The 22,352-nt window shown below is 39.7% G+C and overlaps 1 protein-coding gene across 1 annotated transcript in view; it reads left to right on the top strand.

Moving 5' to 3' along the window:
* The window catches only part of LOC121954395 (protocadherin-15-like), a 254,356-nt gene that overhangs the window by 117,296 nt on the left and 114,708 nt on the right, over window positions 1–22,352 (top strand). The window contains exons 5-13 of the mRNA XM_042501870.1: window positions 2,335–2,495; window positions 6,097–6,252; window positions 8,625–8,744; window positions 8,872–8,982; window positions 12,263–12,433; window positions 16,582–16,690; window positions 16,844–16,956; window positions 20,419–20,625; window positions 20,825–20,845. Coding sequence (XP_042357804.1) covers window positions 2,335–2,495; window positions 6,097–6,252; window positions 8,625–8,744; window positions 8,872–8,982; window positions 12,263–12,433; window positions 16,582–16,690; window positions 16,844–16,956; window positions 20,419–20,625; window positions 20,825–20,845 — 1,169 coding nt within the window. The remainder of the gene's footprint in view (window positions 1–2,334; window positions 2,496–6,096; window positions 6,253–8,624; window positions 8,745–8,871; window positions 8,983–12,262; window positions 12,434–16,581; window positions 16,691–16,843; window positions 16,957–20,418; window positions 20,626–20,824; window positions 20,846–22,352) is intronic.

Here is a 22,352-nt window from a genome sequence, read left to right as displayed (position 1 = left end):
TACTCAATGTCACTTTTTTTAAAAAATTGTGGTATATCTATCATAATACGAGACAAGATATTGTCTTAGGTTTTGGATGGCGTAATCAATAAAATGATGTCTTTTTCTGGGTTTATAGACTGACTTAAAGTGATGTAATTTTCTGAAATGACCTTCCTGTTCTAGCTTTCATATTATTTCCCTTCACTGACATAGTTATTAAATCCATATTACTGATGACTATTTATCAGAAATCTCAGTGTAAATATTTTGTGAACGCAAAAGTAGTCAACACAACAATATACTTACAATATTAATATCATAGGTCAAAAACATCATTATATTTTATTTTTGTTGTATCACCTGGCCCTAACCTTTATCAGTCAAGATCATGGATTAAGCTCAAAACATATTTCAAACAGGACTCCATGCTAATACCAATAAAACTTAATGCAGGTAATACACTAAACCTGCAGTCCTGACAGAAACAGGCCTCCTAACTCACCAGGTGCCATCATCTATGGATGCCAAAATTATCATTATCTGGGCTAAAAGTGATGCCTTTGTATTGTCTCTGTGGTGTTTATCTGCTGTGAAGCTCAGATCAGAGGCACTTCTTACCAGAGATGAACCTGACTGAGCCACAGGCTACTAAAGAGAGTGAGATTGTGTTTATTTTGAAATGAAGTTCATGGTGGAACTCTGGGTAGTGTTTGTTTATGTAGGTCTGACAGAATCTGGCATCCTCCTAACTGATGAGGACAATTCTGCTTTGTGACTGAGATTGAGAGTGGAAGTGCCCAAAACAGTGGGAGGATCGGCTGTCACAGCAAAAAGTTCAATTAACTTGAGGAAGAAAGGAGGCTCTCCGTGCCCTCCCTTGTAATATTATCAGTGGTGTAATTTACGACCTGAGAGTTTCAAAAAGATGTAGCTCACCACTCAAGTTACCGAGGCAGCTATATTTATGAAAAGCTGTGTTTTAGATTAATGAACCAGCAACAGGGGGGGTCTTTTGACTTTTAAATTAAATTTTTAGAAGATCCATTTTTCAGATGGAGCTTAGCCCAAGTGAGACAGATAATTATAGGTCCTTGTGATTACAACACACAAATGCATCAAACCCTAACTGCTGCAAACAGGGTGCCCAGTCATTAATAGTAGCATACAAATTTGGGGTATTCTAATTACAAGGCAAAAGCTTCCATCACACCTCCATCTGTGCTGTTTGTTGAGTATCTTAGAGTCTGAGTGCCTCTGCAAAATGGATGAACCTGCTTTATGAAAGGATGAAATTCAAGATGTTATGGGCAGTAATTAAAAAGCCCATTAAAACACCACCACCCTCTTAGGTTTTACAGCTGGTAGATTGGTGAGGCACGTCAAGTGCTTTTAGTCATTCTCAGTATTTCAGCATCGACAGTATATACAATTAAGTAGCTTGAAGCTCAGTTTTGGGACTTTGTACTTTGAAGAATCATCTGCTCACTTGAAGCATACTGTTGATTGTATGTGAGAGGTGATGAATGCAAAGCAGATGAATTAAGGTTATACAGAGAGTAAAATTCCCTGAACTCTGTATAACCCATGTGTCTTTATACTTGGAAGCTGTGATTTTGCTCTCATGATTCAGCCTGTCAGGGAGCTGTTACTCCTGTAGGCTTTATGCTTTATATACCTCTCCTCTTTTTAATAATGCATTGTCACTCTGTGTTGAAACACCAAAGATTTTCTGTCTAAGCACATGGATAGTTCAGCATTGACTGCTATTTTAGTCCAAATGTAGTCAGCCAATATCCATATCCAATCACACATTGAAGTGATGCATTTTTACCCCCACGTTTTCTGTTAAGTGTGGCACGCCATGTAAAAGTAGCAACAAACAGTGTATACACATTCTGTCCGTACCACACTCGCCTGACAAGTATTATTTTTTTAACAGCATGTGTACAGTTTATAAATCATGTTTTATCCAAACTGTGTGTTTCGTAGCTGAAATATTTCCTTTTCTTTTGGTCATTAATAGTAATTGAAACATTTTTTTTAATTTTGGCACAAAAACACCAATACAGGATCTGTAATTTGACCCAGCCACAAAAAAAGGATTCTTTTCATTTGAGCTGATTGTTTGACATTATATGACCTTCATCATCTGGTGCCTTTGCTTTTTAGTATTATCTCACAACAACAAAACATTTTGTCAATGGGTAATCAGAGGCTTTTGAAAAACTATTTAGTGTTTGATTTATTTTCCACCACCTACTTCAGTGAACAACAAACTGAGTAAAAGTGTGATTGTGAATGCTGTTCAACAAGAGGGCCTTTTATTAATTAGAGACTGATCTGTCTACACAGGTACAATTTTGGTAGAAAACATGCAGATAAATGGCCGTGCCCAAGACCCCGAAAGAACCATCTGGCTGACGTTACTGGACAACTATGACTACTGGGTGATACTGGAACCAGCACGGCAGAGGCTCTACCTCAACAGCACTGGGCGCGTTCTGGACAGAGACGTGAGTACAGGACTACAGGTGGTGATCTGTGGTGAGACATTAGGGGAAAATTTTTAAGAGGTTCTAAAAATGTTTACACTCAAGCTCATAATTTGGAGAAGAAAAACAGTTATATCATAGGAAGAAGCACATCATTATCAAACATACATACTACATAACTTAAGCTGATGAAGCATCTGCACACGTCAGAGAAGGACCAGATTCTTGTATGGGGTGTTAACATGCCACAAAATCCCGGTTTCTATCAAAGTGCTGCAGCTGGCATATTCAGGTTTCTCAAAACCAGAATAAGGACTCACACACGATTTTGAATCCAGCACAGTTTTCCCCTAACCTGACTGGTTGTGGCCCAGCAGATGGCCAGTGGAGGGGGAGGGGATATGCTGACACAGAGAAACACTCATTCTACCACCTACCTGTGTGCTTTTCAAAATCCACATGAACTACTCTTTAAATCGGCATAAATTAGATCCACTGCACAGCAGTTATTTTTTTTAAAATGTCACTTTCAAAGCTGGTTCTCCTAATATTTCCGTTATTAGAGTGGTTAAGAACACCAGGAGCAAATTCCAGGAGTTGAGTTTTCATTAACATGGAGAACAATGACAGCAAAATGGCATCACTGATCTGTTTTGCCTAAATGTTCTTTGGTCTAGCTCATCTAAAACTTGTGGCTGTAAGCATTAACGTGTTAATCCTGATGCAATTAAGGTCCTTATAGATCATGATATTTTTTTTAAATTGCGCTAATTGCTGGCCTACGTGTTTGCCTCTAAGAGGCAGTACCGGGATGACTTTTAAAACTAGAGCGATGATATGAAGACGTGATATCATTTGAAACTAGAAGACCCCAGAAATCCAGTGATATCAACCATGTCATGCTAGCTTCTCAGCAGGAGGGCTGGATAACGCTTCAAAATTAGGCTAAATTTTGGGGATGGAAAAACAACATGGCCATTTCATAGAGCTCCCTTGATCTTTGACCTCAAGATATCTGAATGAAAATGGGTTCTATGGGTTCTATCTACTCATGAGTCTCCCCTTTACAGCCAAGCCCACTTCATGCTAGTCACGTGCATTTTTTGCCGTCATTTAATTCCTAATCAAGACAATCTGGTAAGAAATTCTTTACCTTCTCATTATGGACTTCAAAACTGTTTTGAAATGCAAAATAATGGAAATGAAAACATGATTAAAAAAGTGATTAATCTTCACTATTGAAATCCTGTGATTAATTGCTATTGAAAATGATTAAGTGTTTGACAGACCTAATTAAAACACATAATCTGTCAGCATGTTCGCATGTCGTTCACAATGTGATCTCACAAACTCTAAAAATGGCCATGATCTCTTAAACACTGCATCATGTGGTAGCTCATAAAGTGCGTCATCAGGTTAATTGTTCACTATGGAGCTTTTTTTTAAACTAGTCACCTACTGACAGCATTATCTTTAAGTAAACATTACAACTAACTTTTAAATTACAATTTTAAATTACAGACACTCAAATGTCCTGCAGTTATTACAGATGAACTAACCAAAGATCCTTTACTCGTTCATGGACTCACGGTGGTATGACACAACAGTTAATGGCAAGCAGCTGCTGCAGAATACATATAGTGGGAAACACTGTAATCGTTATTGGTGTTATGTTGGCATTGCAAAAACAATTTTTTTGGTTAAGTTGGGCTTTCCATTGGACTGATGGCCATCCAGGCCTGCACAGTTATAGGGAAAACACAGCCGGATATAATCCCCTCTTTTTGCAATGTCACTGTGCTTCTTTTTTAGTACTTCTTTGTCATCTTTCATGCTTCCAAACAGTGAACAGAAAAAGAAGGTGATATATCAAACTTGTCATGCAAGATAGCTTAAATTAGCATTCTGTAAATTTGACTGATAACAGCAATCATGTCAAAATTATCAGTATAATATGGCAATTAACCTTGATTCTTACTAAACATTGATCTTACAGTAACAGTTTAATCTCTACCATTACCCTATTGCTCCTTATTTTTAATAACATTTTTTATTCATGATGTTTTTCAGTGTTGTTTATCATCAGACTGAGCTTGTGGTCAGTGGTTTCAATGTAGCATGATAATTCACCCCTTAGCGCGGAATACTGAATAGTAAGTGAATGAATAAATGCAGACAGTGTGTCTGTCTGTATGTAATATGTTCAGCTCTCGAGGGTATTTGGCAAACCTGCTGTGAATACAGATCAGTCTAAATGGTACAGTATAGGGTGTAAGGTGCGGGGTGCACTGGGTGTTAAGTGTTGTGAATGCTGTGGTAAGGGAGTTGTTTTTGAAGTGCGGTTATGTGCTATGGGGAGGGAGCTACACATGAAGCTACTCACAAGAATATCCTGGAAATATGGCCAATTAACAGGAGGAATGAGTGAACAGTGGAGGAGCACACAGATAAAGTCAAACCTCGGCAAGAGAGGGGGAGGGTGAAGCTAACTGGGGTGCATTACATCATTTACTGTTTCTAAATTCAGATTAGGTCTGACAAGTCGCTGTGGCAACGAGACAAGCTGTTGTTGTCCAATATACATTTTAAACAGAACATGGCACAAGGCTCACAGCTCTTTGTTTGATCAGATAGTTGAATATTTAATTACATGTTATATTCAAAAAGCGAATTCAGGCTGCACAGTTCAGTTTAGAATTAAAACAACAATAGCCGGGATTTGTTTACACCTGTGCTTTAAAAGCAGTGTGATCATAAATTGCAATTTTGTTTGATTATTGCTGTTTTTTTATGATGAATCATGATAAATTCAGTATCAGAATAATGTTCACCAAAAAATATGATGATTTAAGTACATTGGTTCAGCCTCGGTGGATGCTGATAAACAGACATTTTTATGCCTCGGCACTGACGATAGCTGAGGCCAGATGCATTATGTTTTTGGGTGCTCCGTATGAACATATGTACGTACATAAGGCCGTATGTCTGCCACATTCTTGTGAATGCGAAATTTTAAGGAAATCTTGAGGAATATTTTTTCTAATTTGGCGCAAACATTCAAGTGGACTCAAGGATGCATTGATCAGAATTTGGTGGTCAGAGGTCACACTGAGCTTGCATTCATCTCATTCTCGTTAAAGCGGTGTCTGAAGAACACCTTGAGAGAATTTCTTCAAATTGGACACAATCATTCACTTGGACTCAGCGATGAGCTGATTAGAATTTATTGTTCAAAGACCAAGGTCACTTTGATCTTCCAGCCTTCTCATTTTTGTGAACGCAATATCTGAAATTTGCGTAAAGGTAGTTTCCTCGAATTTGGCACAAATGTCCACTTGGACTCGAGAATGAACTGATTGGAATCTGGTTGTTGAAGGGCGAGGGTCAAGGTCACAGTGACCTCGTAAAAGGTCAGGGCATCTTTCATTTGATCATCTTTGATCAAGTAGACATATAATTCTTCAGAAAATGCAAGAAAATGGCTTATTATGCTTATAATGCAATTGCTTATTATGACACCAGTCAACTAAAGGTCTGCATGTTGAAAGAAAGGGAAAAAGAACATAAATAAGAACTTTCGTTGTATTATCTCAATGAAATGTCTTTCTTCTCTCTCTCTCAGCCCCCCAACTACATCACCACCATTGTGGTTCAGGTCCAGTGCACCAATAAGCTGGTTGGTACGGTCATTTTGCACGAGGTACGGATTGTTGTGAGGGACAGGAACGACAACACCCCTCGCTTTCAGCAGCCACGCTACTATGTTGCAGTGAACGAGGTAAGGGAGTGACCCCTTATGTTCTGCAGGATTTGTAACTGAACATGTGCCAGATTTTCATGTTTGTTGTGGCATCTATCAAAATTATTATGTTGAAAAATGAGCCAGTACTAGTGAAATTGGTGCTGCCTGTGTGTTGTTTTCAGTCCATTTATCTCAGTGTCCCTGGGTCCACAAAGGAGGGCACAGTGACATGTACTGCTGTCTGCCACAGAATATTTTTTTGTCAGTGCCAGTAGGGTCACCAGAGTTCTCAAATCCAGCACGTAATTGCTTTGCATCTGAGCCCACTGGTGCAAAATTGATTGTCAAAATGTTGAGGAACTTCTAGTTCTAGTTAACTCAACGTTATTGTTATTTCTCATTTTTGATATTTGAAATAAAACTAACTTAAGTGTCTTTTACAACTATTCTCTAATATATTTTTTCCCCACTTTGTGTGTGTTTACATTGACATGATTTACCCATTTATGGGGGTTATCCAGATTATGATCTCATTTGGGACTGGTGTTTAATGAGCACAAACAAATTGTTTTTTCATTCAGTGTTGAAAAATACCACTTACCCATTTACTGATTACATATTGCGGTTTATTTGCTCAGGCACCTGTGATGATGCAATGGGAGATAATAGCAACAGGAGATCTTTGACACTACATTGTACTTTAATACTACTTGAAACCTTAAAGGAACAGAGTGTGGGATTCAGTGGCCTCTAGTGGAAAAGACTGCAGATTGCAACCAGCAGAAACTTCTACCATGAGCCAGGTTTGAGCTCCCGATTAGGATTCCTCCAGTGTTCATTGATTAGGAGGTGAATTATCAGCAGAGGCATCCCTCTCTCCAAAACAAATGAACCCAGTTATTTCAACCAATAAAAACACTGAATAAAATAATTTCATGTTAAAAAAAATCTGTGTTTTTCTGACACTTCTTGTTGCAGAGGGGCTACGAACTACAGTGGCAGACATGAAAACACAAAATGTCCTATGTAGATCCAGTGTTCTGTGTTAATGGAGACACAATTTAGTGGCACAACATTGCTTATTTTGAGGCGATTAACACGAAAGAAAACAAACTTATTACATTATATTCCATTTCTGCTAATATTTCCCTTAAATCTTGCACACTGGACCTTTAACTGCTATTTTCTTCTCTGCTCTAAGTGCCGACCATGATCCCCTTCTCTTTATCTTGCAACTGCAAGCACTACGTGCTGAGATTACGTTTCTTCTGAAAAGAGCTAAAATTACACTGCTCTCCTCCACACTGTCACCAGCCTGTCACTGTCACTGTGTAGGACAGGGAAGCAGTGTCTTTGTTTCATTACCGAAAGACAAATCCCAGTTTCTTCATCACTTCAGAAGTGAGACCAGGACTGGGATGCTTTTGCAGCTGCCATGTTATGTGTCTCCGTTGTGTCATGGGGCTGAAGTCATACCAGTGTAGGTATTCGGCGGTGCTCAATAACCAGGATAAAGTCTATACATGCAACAATATACTGGTTTCTTTCTCCATTCCTCCAGCGAGCATATTTGGGTTCTCATTAATGAGATTAGGTCTAATCCAGGTTTCTAGGCATGGGATAAGGTGCTCAAACACATAAACAGCATACTCCAAAAACTGACTGTTAACAGGTTATTCATGTCCATGTAAACACACTCATTGTGGCTGAGTAGAACTGTATTTTTTAGTGCACCACATCCTCATAAGATAACAGTCAAAGTGTGTTCTTTTTTTAAAGTTTTTATATTTGACTGATATGGTATGCATTCATGCAAACTTACAGGTCAGGAGAATTATAAATGTCTGTTGAGCACCAGACAGGACAAACTTTTTTCTCCAAAACAGACCTGCAATGATTCCAAAATATTCATCTCCTAACTGTACAGTCATGTGTTTTGAGATAAGGAGATAATTCCCCGCTGATTTCCAGACAACCATCATCTCCGTTGTTCACACTTTGTGTACATTGCGTGTTAGAAATTCCTGTCACAGTGTGTTATCATAGCCATATGCAGCTGCCCCAGCAGTGTAGTGAGTCATTCTACGTTGCTGTCAACTTCTCCCCTGAACAAGCTCTCCTGCCCGCTGCCTGGTCCTGTGGACTCTGCTGAGGGCTCTGGGGAACAGCAGTGGTTCTCATACTTACTTTTTATTATTCTGTCAGCAGTGTGCATAAGCCTTCAGACTGCTGCTGACTGCAACATTTCCCCTTTTTGATTTTCTTTTTTTCTTTTTGTATACTAATGGGCTGGAGTGGCAACAGTAATAGCTATATGCATGGGCTCTCTGCTGTAAGTAGATGTTGTACTCACAGGGGGCTGTTTGAGCTGTTGACTTTTTGTTCTCCCCACTCATGTTTTCCTCCAGCTCACCCCAGTTGGAACGACTATTTTCACTGGCTTCTCAGGAAATAATGGAGCTACGGACATCGACGATGGGCCAAATGGACATATAGAATACAGCATCCTTTACAACCCCAATGATCCGGTATATGGACAAGTCACGCCATGATAAACACCCTCTACACCATTGTAAATTTCTTCAACAACCATGACTTATTCCTCCCATTCACCTTTCTTTCTGTCTTATTAAATTGACTCTGTTTTTCTTTCAGGCATCGAACAGAACAGTGAGTGTCGCAAACACCCTTTCAGGACACATTATTCTGGCAGAGAGGCTAAACTATGAGGAGAGAACTCGCTACCTAGTTTTGGTCCAAGCCAATGTAAGTGAGCTAATCTGCACAAGCACAATCACTTTCAATTCAGTATCAACAGATTACAAATAGGCCTTGATGTTATACATTCGGATGAGGTTGTCTACCTCAGCATTGACCTTGAGGGTAAAGAACTCCCAATGCCACTGTGCTGATATCTCAGGATGTGCTTTGTATTCAGTTGTAGCAGCTGTGTTCACAAATTTCCATTTGGAGCGTGGAATCAGAGCACTCAAGGACCTGCTATTTCTTGGCCTAAAAGAGTAACTGTGTTTCTACCATATTTCAAACCTTTCAGTTATTTTAAGGTTGTAGGAGGCGGATGTTTTGAACATGAAGTCAATAGTTTGCTGCTTCAATGAGTTCAAGTCCTTACACTGCATAATTTCTATTTCTGAGTGCAGTTTCAAAGCCAGATCTGGTGTATGTTCTCTTTTTTTTTCTTTCAAAAAATGTGCCCAACATTTAGCAAACCATCCTTTATATTTTCAATTTACCATTCATAAATGAGATTCTTGTTCCTTTTTCAAATATTAACAAGGGGCAATTAGAGGTTTCTCGGATGGCAGTCTGTGTAAAGACATCACAAAAACAAGCTATTAAACTCATATTTGACTAATACTAATTCAGAGATAGGTCACAGTCCGCAATGTTAAGATGAGAGTATAGAGCCCGCCATAGTTTCATTACAATGTCCCTTTTTTTCTTCTTCATTAAAATGATTGGAAATGTCTTTAAGACACGCTGAGATAACTGACTGTAGTCTGTAAATACCAGAGCAGCTCTGCATATCAGAGATAATTATGGCTGCATTATTGTGCATTTTACTTGAGGGCGGGACTTTTCCTTCACACTCTTTCTGGAGCAACATGACTGAGACAATATTGTAAAACAAATAGTCCCAATGATGCCAGTATGGGTTACGATGAAGGCTCTTTCTCTTACACGAAGCCATTAGGCAGTAAAACCACGTACTTAACACAGACTTTCGGTTTAGTACTCTTAGAACCGTTCCTTATCTGCACGGACATGTATCGAAGCCAGAGATCTGTTTTGCATAAGTACATAAGTTGCCAGTGTGACCATATACTGTAAAAATGATGGACAAAGTGACATTTACATAATCATTGGTTTGTGGGATGCCCTTTGGAAGCCTCGATTTTGGCATTTCAGCCATCCCCATCGTGCTTTGTTTGGAGTCAGAAGTGACTTCATCTGAGTGAGAGGGTGGAGTTGTGGAGGAGTGAGGGGTGGATTTGACTCACAGACTGTGGTGGCATCTCACAGACAGTTTGTCACTCAAGCTGCCCTGCCCTTAAATATGCATAATTTTGGGCATTAATAAAATGTACTGATTACTGATCACTGGTCACTGATCTATCCAGCTCTCACAGTATTTACTCTTCACCAACCACGTCTCTGCCTTATTGATTATCTAAAGAACAGGGTTATGTAACATTTTGGAACAAAAAGAACAGGCTGGCGTGCTAAGAGCAGGGATGCAGTGCTGCCAGAGTGCACAGGAAAGACACTCCACCACTTTTTTAGTTAGTTAATGAAGTTAGTGAATAGAATATTTGCGTTTCTCACATTTGAAATACAAATGGAATTGTAAAAGTTATCATATTGGCATTTAAGGTGTGTTTATTGGTTCACAGCGTCAACTCATGTACTTAGTAACATGTAAAAAAGCATTCCAGCTTAAAAGTTCATGGTAGTTGCCAGTGATAACTTTTGAGCGGCACATTGAATTAAATTATTTTTTTCTTAGTCAATGAATTGAAACTTGTCCGTGTGGGATCAGCTGTTACAGTCGATTTTCTGTTGACCACTCAACAGACTGCAGTGTTGTGGTACAGAATGTCATCCAAAATTTTTGACAATGGAAATACAAAAATAACTGTCCTAATATGTAAAAAACTGAACCCAACCCAACCAAACCAAACTGGACAGCTCAGTGAAACTGGGCTTCAATGACTGTTGACCAAGCTCCACCGACCAAGAATTTGACTTTAATCATAGAAACTGTTCCCCATTTTTAAATGAATGCTGCGTCAAAGACTGTTTGAAAGTTGGGAGTCTCAATATAAAAAATCTCTCTTAACAAAAAAAGGCAACAGTTATCATAATTCACATCATTATAATCACTTCCAAATCACTGATTAATTACCCTAACAAGCAGCGGTCAAATATTACACCCTGTACAATAAAGTTGAAGTACTGCCGGCCATATAATAATTCAACAGTCAATTCATCTCACGTTCTCTCCATTTCCTGCATGAGGGAGCAAAAGACTCAACCCTTTAGCCTGACAAGAAGTCCTCCAGGGAGATTTCATTTTCTCTTGCAAGAGGACGTCAGAGAAGAGAAAGAAAGAAGACATGGTATTTACTAGAACTCTGCGCTGCTTGTGTCAAGAGTTCAATTACACCAACAGCGTGAAGCTTTGAAGTGCTGTGCTGCTCACTTCTCGGGGTACCACTGTGGGAAGCAACAGTACCACAAGAGGGAATCTTTAAGGATAGCATCTGAAAAAAAAGATATGTTTTATTGCCTAGATCTATTTCCTTAAGAAGGAAAGGTTTTGTAGAATGTAGAGGAGACGTGCTGTTCTATCTGGTTTAAGTGATGTTGGACATACTGTTTGCATCATAACATCTCCTGCATTCAAGTACATGGACAAGTGGGAGCCTTGAAACCTGAGTACTAGTTGAAAGGTCTTTGCCGGGGATATGAATTTATTATTTAGCAAAGCATAAAGCAGAACAGCCAGCTTCCTTCATCTAACATGATGCTTTAAGGAAAAAGTTGTGTGATGTTGATAATGTTAAAGTTGGAGTAAACAAACTATTCATTTGTATTTTTCATATGAAAACACTCCTACAAGCTTTTTTTTTTAGTTGTGTGTTTTTCTATTGTTATGATCTAAAGTTTTCCATATTGCATTAGAAATAATTGTGATTTAGCACTGTATGTTGTGACAGCATCATTTTTTTTATTTATCAAAGGGAATATTTCAATACTCTTCTACTTGAAGCATTCGAAAATGTGATTCTGGACCCGTTACTGCAGCCAAACAAATGAAGAATAAAAACTGAATTAATGCATGACTGTGAGCTTCCATAACGCCCACCGTTGTAATAAATACTGAAGAACAGCTTCAGAGATCTGTCATTGTTTAACATGTTATATTGATTTTAGCTCCAGCAGTGTGTAGCCACAGTGCACAAAGCAACAAATCGTTTGGGAGTTTTGAGGTTGAAATTGAAAGCATTTGTTTGTCTTCCAGGACCGCGCTCCGTACCCCCCCAACAGGCGAACAGCTACAACAACTCTGACTTTGGACGTTTTGGATGGAGACGACCTGGGCCCCATGTTCCTGCCCTGCATTTTGGTGAACAACACCCGCGACTGCAACCCTCTCACTTACCGTGTAGCCATCCCTGAATTCACTGAACCGGTAAGAACCAGGCAGACAGGAAAGTGTGAGCTCGCTGCTGCTCTGCAAGGTCATTTTAACAGAATATCTCTTGTTAATAGTATGTGCATATATCTATTCTCATGCATGGAGGTTCTATCTGTCGTCCTGTGTGTGCTTGTGCATTGTGACACATAATGCAGACTTGTGATGTCACATTTTTGCTGCATATATACATTCCTGCTGAATGTTAAGATGTGCCACACATGTTAAATAGGCTAATTGTCCCCTTACACCTTGTTTTTGCCTCAACACCTGGAGGCAGGGTAAGCTTTGCTGTTGTGTCTCAGCATGGTAATTCCAGGGGCATTTTTTGGTCTGTTGGACCAACAATTAGAGCTGAAGGCTGAGTTGACCTGGGATGACAGCCAAACACCACTGGAATTCATAGAGGCAAGAAAAATAGAGGGAGATGCTGTGGCAGCCGGGATAAAGAGTCTAAGGTGGTTCACCAATAGAAATTCTATGTATATCCATAAAAAAGATTATCTATGTCTATAGGAATATATATCTACTGTGTATTTCTATGCATGAAAGGATCTGAACTGAATTGGACTGTTCTGATTTACTGAATTGAACTAAAATAGACAAAACAAGCTAATTTCAAGATCCATTTGGTGTTGCTCTGGAGCTTTCGCTCCTATCACATGATGTTGATCAGCAGATGGAGTCGGATCAGTTGCCATGGAACTGTAAACGTCTACACATTTCATGATTCAAAGCACGTCTAGGACTCCTCATAAAAGTTGAGCTTGACATTTTATTCTTGATCTTGGAAACAGCAGTTGACAAAACAATCTCAACTCTTCTATCTCGCTTGTTCTGGGGTTTACAACAGTATAACACAGTCCTCATCAGCAGTCTAGACTAGACTGGAGTGGAATGTATTGAATTGAATTGGATTGGACTGGAGTAGTCTGGATTGGATTTGATTGGATTTACCTGACTTGACTGGATTGGGGTTGGCATTGTGGTGTCATCAGAGTAGGTAGTTTGAGTCTCAGCCCTGCTCCTCTCTGTGCAGAGTTTGCATGTTTTCATCACACAGGTCTCCTCTGAGTGCTCAGGTTCCCTTGCACAGTTCAGTAGACACAGTACAAAAGGTGCAAATTGAAACTCTGAATTGCCCAAAGGTGTGAATGATCTTGTCCGTGTTTTAGCTCTTGATCAACAAAAAGTCTCATATTTTATAGACCTGCGGGTATAATTATTTTCTCTCATTTTTATGTCAAAAATGTTAATGTGAAAAAATGACTGTCGGAGCGTTTCAGTTTTTCTAATATGTGGAATTGCTTTACAAATAAGTGCCAAGTTCTTTTGTTGTTTTTGTTAATTGTAGCTTGGCAGACCAATTTATAGTTTCATTAGCGCTACCAGCTGAACCATGATGGAATTTAAGTACACATATCTGAGATTTCTGCTCCCAAGCAGTTTTGAAAAAAAGACTGCATCAAATAGGGGTTAAGTGTACACAGTTCACATGTTTTGAACATGGGAGTTGAATTGAATTGAACCAGAGAGAGATTTAAAAACACAAAAGCCTGCAATAATGACACAGTAGGAGCTTTATAGATTGCCTTAGAAAATCAAAGGTTGTAGATTGATGCCTAAAAGGAGAGAGGGAGTAATAACAAAGATGTATATAGTCTATACTGAAATGCGTGTGTGTGTGTGTGTAGCTGTGGTTACAGGGGAGCTGCCACTGTAAGTCATAGTTGTTTGTCCAGACTTTCAATTCAGGGTTTGCCCATGTAATGTATAATTTATGATAAAAGGTTTGCAGACTGCTAAGTATGCAGGACCTGGTAGCACCAGCTGCACAAACCAAAGCTTTTTTCATTGGTGTGAGAAAATGTTGGCCTTCCTTCCTGTTTTTTTTTTTTTGCTTTTCCCCCTCTGAACATTACACGTTTTCATCCTGCCAAAGCCCCACGCCATGAAGTCTGATGTTACAGTGATAATACATTACATACAGAGTTTTTTACAGAATATCGCCAGTGTGTATTAAATCTGCTTCTTAAAATTTACATCCCGTTCTCCCTCTTTTACTTTCCTTAAACAGTTCAATTTCTTTCTTTTTTTTTCTTTTTTTTTTAGGAATGGCCTACATTTGCATTGCAATTTTCAGTCAGTTTTTTGCTGCTCTGATTTTTCTCCATTCTGCAGTGTAACCATTATACTAACATGTCTGTCCATGGGGAGATTTGTCTTCTCATAATTGATGAGTGTATTGTAATTAATCACAATGGCTAGACAGGCATTATTAAGTTGATCTGTATTTATTTTTTGCCCTGGGGGGATATAATGTGGGCTCTGGAGTCCCCTGGATAATGACTGCTGGAGGAGGGTATTATAGCTAATCATCATTGTGCAGAGCTAGGGGGATTTGATTTAGCGCACCTCCAGACATTGTAAAAGCGAGAGGGCTGATTAGGGAGGGGTGTAAGGATTACTTCAGCGCTAGGGGATATAAATATACCCCCTCAGGGAAGGATTCTTCCTGCCAGAGAGCTGTTAGCCATGTGCCTGTCTCCGCTAAGGAAGTTTAGCACAGCCCTCTTAGCATAGCCACATCCACTGTATCAGCCATATGGAGGCATTGTGCATGAGGAGAGGTATTCTTAAATGTGATGTGCTAAACATATTCCCACTTCGCCATATGTGCAAAAGTGTCGCGGTAGAGCGGGGTAATTAGTGCTGATGATGTCTGAGTATGCATGAGCAGGAGAAGTGGCCTACAGCACCACAAACAGATTATCCTTGATGTGCAACTCTATTAGGCATATTTAGAAGCATGCTGATGAGTAATAGATCTAATAGCGCTGGCTCATTAATTAAATATCCTTATAATTGGCCAGTGTGCTATGGATTACAACTGCTAAGGAAACTGGCCTACTTCAGGATTTTTTTTCTCTTTTATTGGATATCAGAAATATTCTTTAATGCCTTCGTGTAGGCTTCGGACATGGCCTGAAGCAATATGTTATCATATTGTCAGTACATCCTTCTGTCCCATTCTCATGAACACAATATCTCAGAACACCTTAAGGGAACATCTTCAAATTTGGTGCAAAAATCCACTTGGACTCAAGAATGAACTGATTAGAACTTGCTGGTCAAAGGTCACTGTGACCTTGTGTCCGCCTCCTTCTCATGAACATGAATTCTCAGGAACCCTTTTAGGGAGTTTCTTCAAAATTGGCATAAACGTCCACTTGGACTTAAGGGTGAATTGTTTTCATTGTGGTGGTCAAAGGTCAAAGTAACTGTGACCTTGCGCATGTCTCATTCCCTGGAATGCAATATCGCAAGAACACCTTAAGGGAGTTTCCTTAAAATCACATCCATGTGGACTCAAGGATGAACTGATAAGTATTTCATGGTGGAAGGTCAAAGTTCAAGGTCACTGTGACCTCACAAAACATATTTTTGGCCATGACAAATTTTCAGACAAATGACCAATAGGATATATTTTTGAAGTGATGATATTTTGTATACAAAAGGTCAAAGACCGACTTCACTGTGGTATTACAATGTTCTTTAAAAACATTACAGCTGTTATCCAGTGTCATAGCTCAGAAACAGAAGTAGAGACATTTGGTCAGACACTGAATTGCCATATGTGAAGCATTCATGTTTTAACAGACATAAATATAAACTGTTGTGCAAGTTGGGTGGTTGGCGGAGGCATACAACTGCAAGCTAGTAATTCTAGTTCTTCAAGAATGCCCAATGACAGAAGTTCCTCTCATCCCCTTTAAAAGCATAAATCAGTTTAATGAAGCAGGAAAAGAGTATTGGGCAGTTTTTCTATAGAGCTGTTTTTATCTGGAGGATTATAATTTAAAGTGATATACAACACGCCACATAAGATTATACAGCAGCCCAAATATTGATATATAGCACACACAATATGTTTTCAGGGACTGATGATATCCTTTCTAAGTGGAATTTTCCATTTCACAAGACACTGAAATTCCTGTCTCTGCATAATCATGCACTCAATGTTATTTTAGGGGACAATATCCGTGTGACTATAGGATACAACTACACAGTAAACAGAAAATAAACGGATTTGCATCTAATTGTCTTGCAGTGTTGTTGACTGACTCCCCCTCCCTTTGTTGCAGAGCAAACTGAACCCACTGAATGTGACCCCTGTGATCCGGGCTGTGGACATGGACAGGAACATACAGCCCCCATCAGACAGACCTAATATTCTTTACTACATCCTGGTCGGTAGGTTCATCGCGAATCTTGATTGCGTTGAATGTTATTTGGCTCAGGCGGTATGCCATGACTCGACTTCTGAGTGTCCATCCTGGTGTTCTTGATGTTTTCATAAAGTGCACTGAATCCAAATCTGTGAATGTTCTCATATTTTTATTGCAGGTCATCCAGTCACATATCCAGAGTATTTCTCCTTGAACAGAACCACTGCAGAGCTGCGTGTGCTGCAGCCTATCAGCAGGGACTTGTATCAAAGGTTCACACTCATCATCAAGGTAAACAATACACTTCAGAATCAGTTTTATTGTATCAAAGGTTACAGAATGCCCGATAGCAAGATTTACTGCATGACTTTTGACTGAAACTAACCCCAGCACAAAATACTGTTGAGTGCAAATCTACTTGGAAATTACAGTGGTTCATTTATCATGCATACTTTACGTGCATAGACAGAATTCGCAAAATGTAAATTGGTTTAAAGTCACGCGAAAGTCATCCATTGCCTGTATGTATGAAAGCTGCATTTACTGAACCAGATGGAACTTGAATGTCTTATCAGCGTTCAGCCCAGGGTAAAATATTGATTATTCTGCTGCCTCCACTTTAGGTCAACAAAGTTTTATGAAACAATTCTGTACTCATATTTTTAATGTGCTCGCGCCACATCAAGTTTAACTCATATCCTGATAACTTTAGCATGCACCCTTACCCACTCCACCTAGATAACCTCAGTCCTGAAGGCCATTAACCTTATCTCTAGCTGCTTTGGAGATGGGGGTGAAAAAGATGTTATGATTTATGGACTTAGCAGGAGGATAGGCTGCTGCGCTCTTCTGAATCCTAATTTAGAGCAGAGTCAGGGATTGCCTTGGTGCTGCTGCTGCAGCAGTGCAGATGAACTTTCCATCCACCCATCACTAACCTCTAGACACCTCTGAGCACTGTGTAACCTGCTGCTTACTGGGATAGGTGGGGAGAAAAGAGATGAGAGGAAGAGCTGATTTCCACGAGAAGAAGAAGATTGATCATATGAGAGGCATTTTGCATGTCTTCAGGAGGATTGTGCATAGCTAGGGGGAAGGGACACAGTTCAAAGGGGGAGCAGGAAAACACCAAGATAGATATAGAGAAGTGTGAAGGATGGTACTTTAGGAGACTTATCTACCTGAGTCTTAGAGAGGGGGAGGAACTTATTGCTCAAGGACTCCAAGGGGCAGGAAAGTGAGAATTAGACTTGGGTGTCTTGAGAGTGCTTTGACGCAGCACAGCATGTGGTATACATAGCTTATGCTGTGGGAGGGAAAAAACACCTGTGGTGGAATGAGCTGCAGCATCTCAAGAATGTTTTAGAAAAAAAACACATCTATTGTTCTTCAGAAGTCATGATTGATGCTGATAGAGCCATATCCAGCAGGATGGCTGGGATTAAATGAAGAGAAGTGACACAGGTAGATTGAGATGGAGAGAAAAAGTCTGGTTAAAAGGAAAGAAAAAGACAGCAAAGAGATGCTGACACTTAAAAGATGATGGAGTCCAGACAGGAGAATCAAGACTGATAAACAGTGACTTTTGCTAGTAGTAAATCTCCTGTAGGCATGTGTGTGTTGTAGCACTGAAGCACAGGTCATTTAGCACTGCCTCCCAGAAATAGGAACATCGCTAAAGAGCGAAATCACCAGGGAACACTGTAATCCTACACCCCGTCTTTTCTCTCTCAGACAAAAATGTGTGTGTGTAAATGTCGAGAGAAGAGGAGAGCATCCAGGCACACACACTTTGTCTGTCAATGACAGCACTTTTCCCTCGGGTGTTTTCTGTGAGCAGATTGGATCTTTGGGTCAGCGTGGTGTGGGTGTTCTTTATTATCACTCAGATAAGGGAAAAGGTAGAAGATGTTTGAGAAAGATAGTCCGCCTAATTTGGTAATGCCAATAAAAAAACATGAAATGGATTGAAACTCAACTTGATGTGCAAAAACTGCTTAAATTTTAAACAGGATTTTTAAAATTATTATTATTATTATTATTATTATTATTATTATGGGGAATAAACACAAGCCAATAATCAAAAAAACACATTTCTTTGGCTGCTGCACTTTACCATTTAGCAGAGGAACTTTATTCCTCTGTTGCAATTGGCACTCTGAAACACAAGCCCAGTGAAATTGAGCTAATGTGCGGAATTAGTTCCAGGTCATGGCTTAAACTGATGTCGCCTCACTCCTCCTCTCCATCTGTATTTTTAAAGCCTTAATGTTTCTGAGGCTTCACAGTGTGGGAGCCAATAGTGACATATGTCCTTGTAGTGACAGTCTGCCTAGACCACAATATATTTGTTTTTTTCTGGCAGGGCAGGTGTCACATTTGGGGTTAAAGTGCAGCCTCTGTAGGTTTTTGTACAGTTTGAATAGCTGGGACAACACACATTTTGGTTTGTGGTAGTGCACTGTGCTACTTTAGCAGTCGTGTCACCCGCCGACTGTGCGGAAATGAAGGGGAAGGAATGTTTACATTCTGGTGATCGTGCGATACAGTTTGGTACCTGTTCCACTGTACGTGACACAAATACAAACTGGGTTTGGATGAAGGTGAGTCAACATTTCACTCATGCATTTTTAGGGGAATGTACAAGTCTGGGATTTTCTGTGTAAGCTGTATTGTAACATTTATTGTGTCCAATTACACTGCATGCTCTAGTATTTTGGAATATTTAATGTAGTAGGATTTTTATGCCCTCGTGCCGGCAATAGCCTTGGCCGGAGGCATTATGTCTTCAGGTTGCCCGTCCGTCTGTATATCCTTCCCATTCTTGTGAATGTGATATCTCCAAAAGGCCTTGAGGGAATTTCTTCAAATTTTGCACAAACATCTACTTGGACTCAACGATGAACTGATTCAATACTTTTCATGAAACTAACTTGTCGTGGAGGCGTAGAACTGCAAGGTGTTAGTTCTACTTTTGGAGAATACTGTTGGTTTTATCAAGTACTGACTGCTACCTGATTCAGCAATTTGAACCTCACCATTTATCCCAACATGCAAAGTGACATTTAAATGAGGTGCGTTTCTTGGCTCGGTCCTGCATGTCAGTTTTTGGAGAAAGATATAAACATGCCAAAGAGATGAAGAGGTTGTCAAGTTGGATTTTGTCATATCAGACTGTTGCGATGGTTCACTTGAGCTTTCAGGCAAAACAGAGACCCCGTACAGAGATGCACAGGGTTCAGCTCAGTTCAGTTTGCTCATGGAGACAGACCACACTGGAAACAAGTTCTAGCAGCCTCGTTTGCTAGTTCATTGGTTAATTCTGGCACCGACTTAGCGAGTCATATTTCCATTGAGCCTCCTTCTATCATTGGTCACCCATTGGACAGAGTAGCAAGAGCCACTAATTACTGCCTCTCCCCGACAAATGATGGTATTTGCGTTAAGTGCTCTGGTAATTACTAAGGCCTAATCCTAAGTGGACCCCTGATTAAATTTAGTCAATGTAGCTTTTTGTAATTGAAATGACACTCAGAGAAATTAAGCCTTTCTGTCACTGCCCCTGCATAAGCGTCGGGACGGCATTACTCTTGAGTGTGTTACTTTCATCATCAGACTCATTATTAGAACTTCTTAATAAATTTCCAGCAGACAAGTTATCAGTGTTTTATAGAAAATGTAGACTTCCTTTAAGGCTGAATATTTGAGACACTGACCTTCTTGCTCTCTAATTCTTTTTTCTTTTAATTTTAGGCTGAACAGGACAATGGTCACCCCCTTCCAGCCTATGCTGACCTCATTATCGAAATCCTGGACGAGAACAACCAGGCACCGTATTTCCAGTTTGCCACCTATCAGGGCTATGTGAGTGAGTCCTCCCCTGTGGGTACGACTATCTCAGCCAGTGCCAACCTCACTGCCCCCCTGGGAATCATCGCTCTGGATAATGACATTGAGGAGGTAGAAAAAAAGTGCCTTTATCAGGCTGTGCTCACTGTTGCCTACACGTTAAACATGTCCACCCATGCATGTGTGCACACAAACACACAGCGTATTCATTAAATATTGATTAGAGGTCCAAGTTTGTTCATTCCTTTGCATTGTGTACTCATAAAACACATGAGTCATTTTTCTGCTGTATTTTTCTCCCTTGTTGTAGCTGGCTCCTGGTGATACACCTGTAGGTAAAGGGGTTGCTTTTAGATGCAGTGGCACACACATACACACATAATAGGGATGTCCCGGTTGAGTTTTTTTTCCAGATCTGCAGTGTGAGTCCTTTGAATATTGCGTATCTTTTGATACAGAGATTAATCCAATATTTATGTTTTCCTGCATAATACAGCTGCACTGTGCGCACTTAATAGCTTAGTGTCGGCCTCCAGTTATATCAGTAAAGCCAATTCAATTAAGGGATTTGACTGCTTAACAGCTCTGCATTAAACCTGCATCACAGCTTTAATTGGGTTCTTACAATATTTAACGTATAGCATCCTGGAGTGTTTTTGTATAATATCTTTGCAGAGAAAAGTGTTGGTGAGAGGCTGTTGAGGCAGGAAAGTTTTGACAGGAACTTCTCTTCATCTCCACTTAAAACAAAATGCTGAAGGTTAAACGCATTTGTTTTGTTTTGTTTGGTGTAAAGAACTCACTTTGCTCGCTCTGGCACAATGTCAGTGTGGATATTATTAATTGAAACTGACGTCTGCTGTTTATTTTTGGTGCCAGTGTTTTGTACATATTGCAATGGGGTGGCTCTGACAGCTTGTCGTACCTGGAGTGCAATAAGTTACAATAAACAAAGGATCAGAAGTGGAAAGGCTTTATATTGCCAATACTCATCTATTAAATAAAACCCTTGATCAGCTTGATCCCTACTCTGCAAATCGACTTGGGACATCCCTACTGTTAATTCATGCATCACTTTGCAGTGAAAACAAACTGAAAGCACTCATCACTGCTGGAGACATCCTAAACAGCAATTTGCGAGCTTTTCTGTCTGTTTGCAACAGCAGAAATTATATGTTTTCTGTTATTTCAAAATTTCATAAATGGTGAATTAAATGCTACGCAGGTCTCCAGTAATGACAGGTGTGTGTAGATTAATCTAGCTGACTGATTTTTGTATCCTGCTGGGATTGTGTGTTTGGAGTGTTTTGCTGTGCTGCATTTTTTTTCTTTTTTATACGCAGATGGGTGTTTTTGCTGTGGTTTCTGCAGTCAGTCTAAACTTACGCAATTATTCTCTTTGAATATACCAAACTTTGCTTTTTCAAAAGACTTTTATATTTGTTTTATGAATTCATTGTCATGTGTTTGTAGTTGGTTGAAAGGGGTGTTTTGACATATTTGTCTGACACATTTAGCAAACTGTGTGATTCTGTGTTTGCATGTCTGTGTGTGTTTGTTCACCAACCACAGTGGAGAACGATTTAAAGGGGCAGTATGGAGAATTTAGGGGGATTAGTGGCATCTGGTGGTGGGGACTGCAGATTGTAACCAGCTGAAACTTCTCCCACTGCAGTGTCCTTTGATCAGGATGTTTTTACTGGGAGCCAAATTATTAGCAGAGATCTCTTCATCTCCAAAATAAATGATTATTTACACTGGTAAAAACACTGAATGAAGTAGGTTCACGTTAAAAAACTTTGTTTCTCTAACACTTTTTAGCATATCAGGAATAGGAC

This window comes from Plectropomus leopardus, chromosome 15, assembly GCF_008729295.1.
Source record: "Plectropomus leopardus isolate mb chromosome 15, YSFRI_Pleo_2.0, whole genome shotgun sequence".
Taxonomy (NCBI): domain Eukaryota; kingdom Metazoa; phylum Chordata; class Actinopteri; order Perciformes; family Serranidae; genus Plectropomus; species Plectropomus leopardus.
Note: the sequence above shows the minus strand (reverse complement) of the source record. Positions and strands in the feature narration are given on the sequence as shown.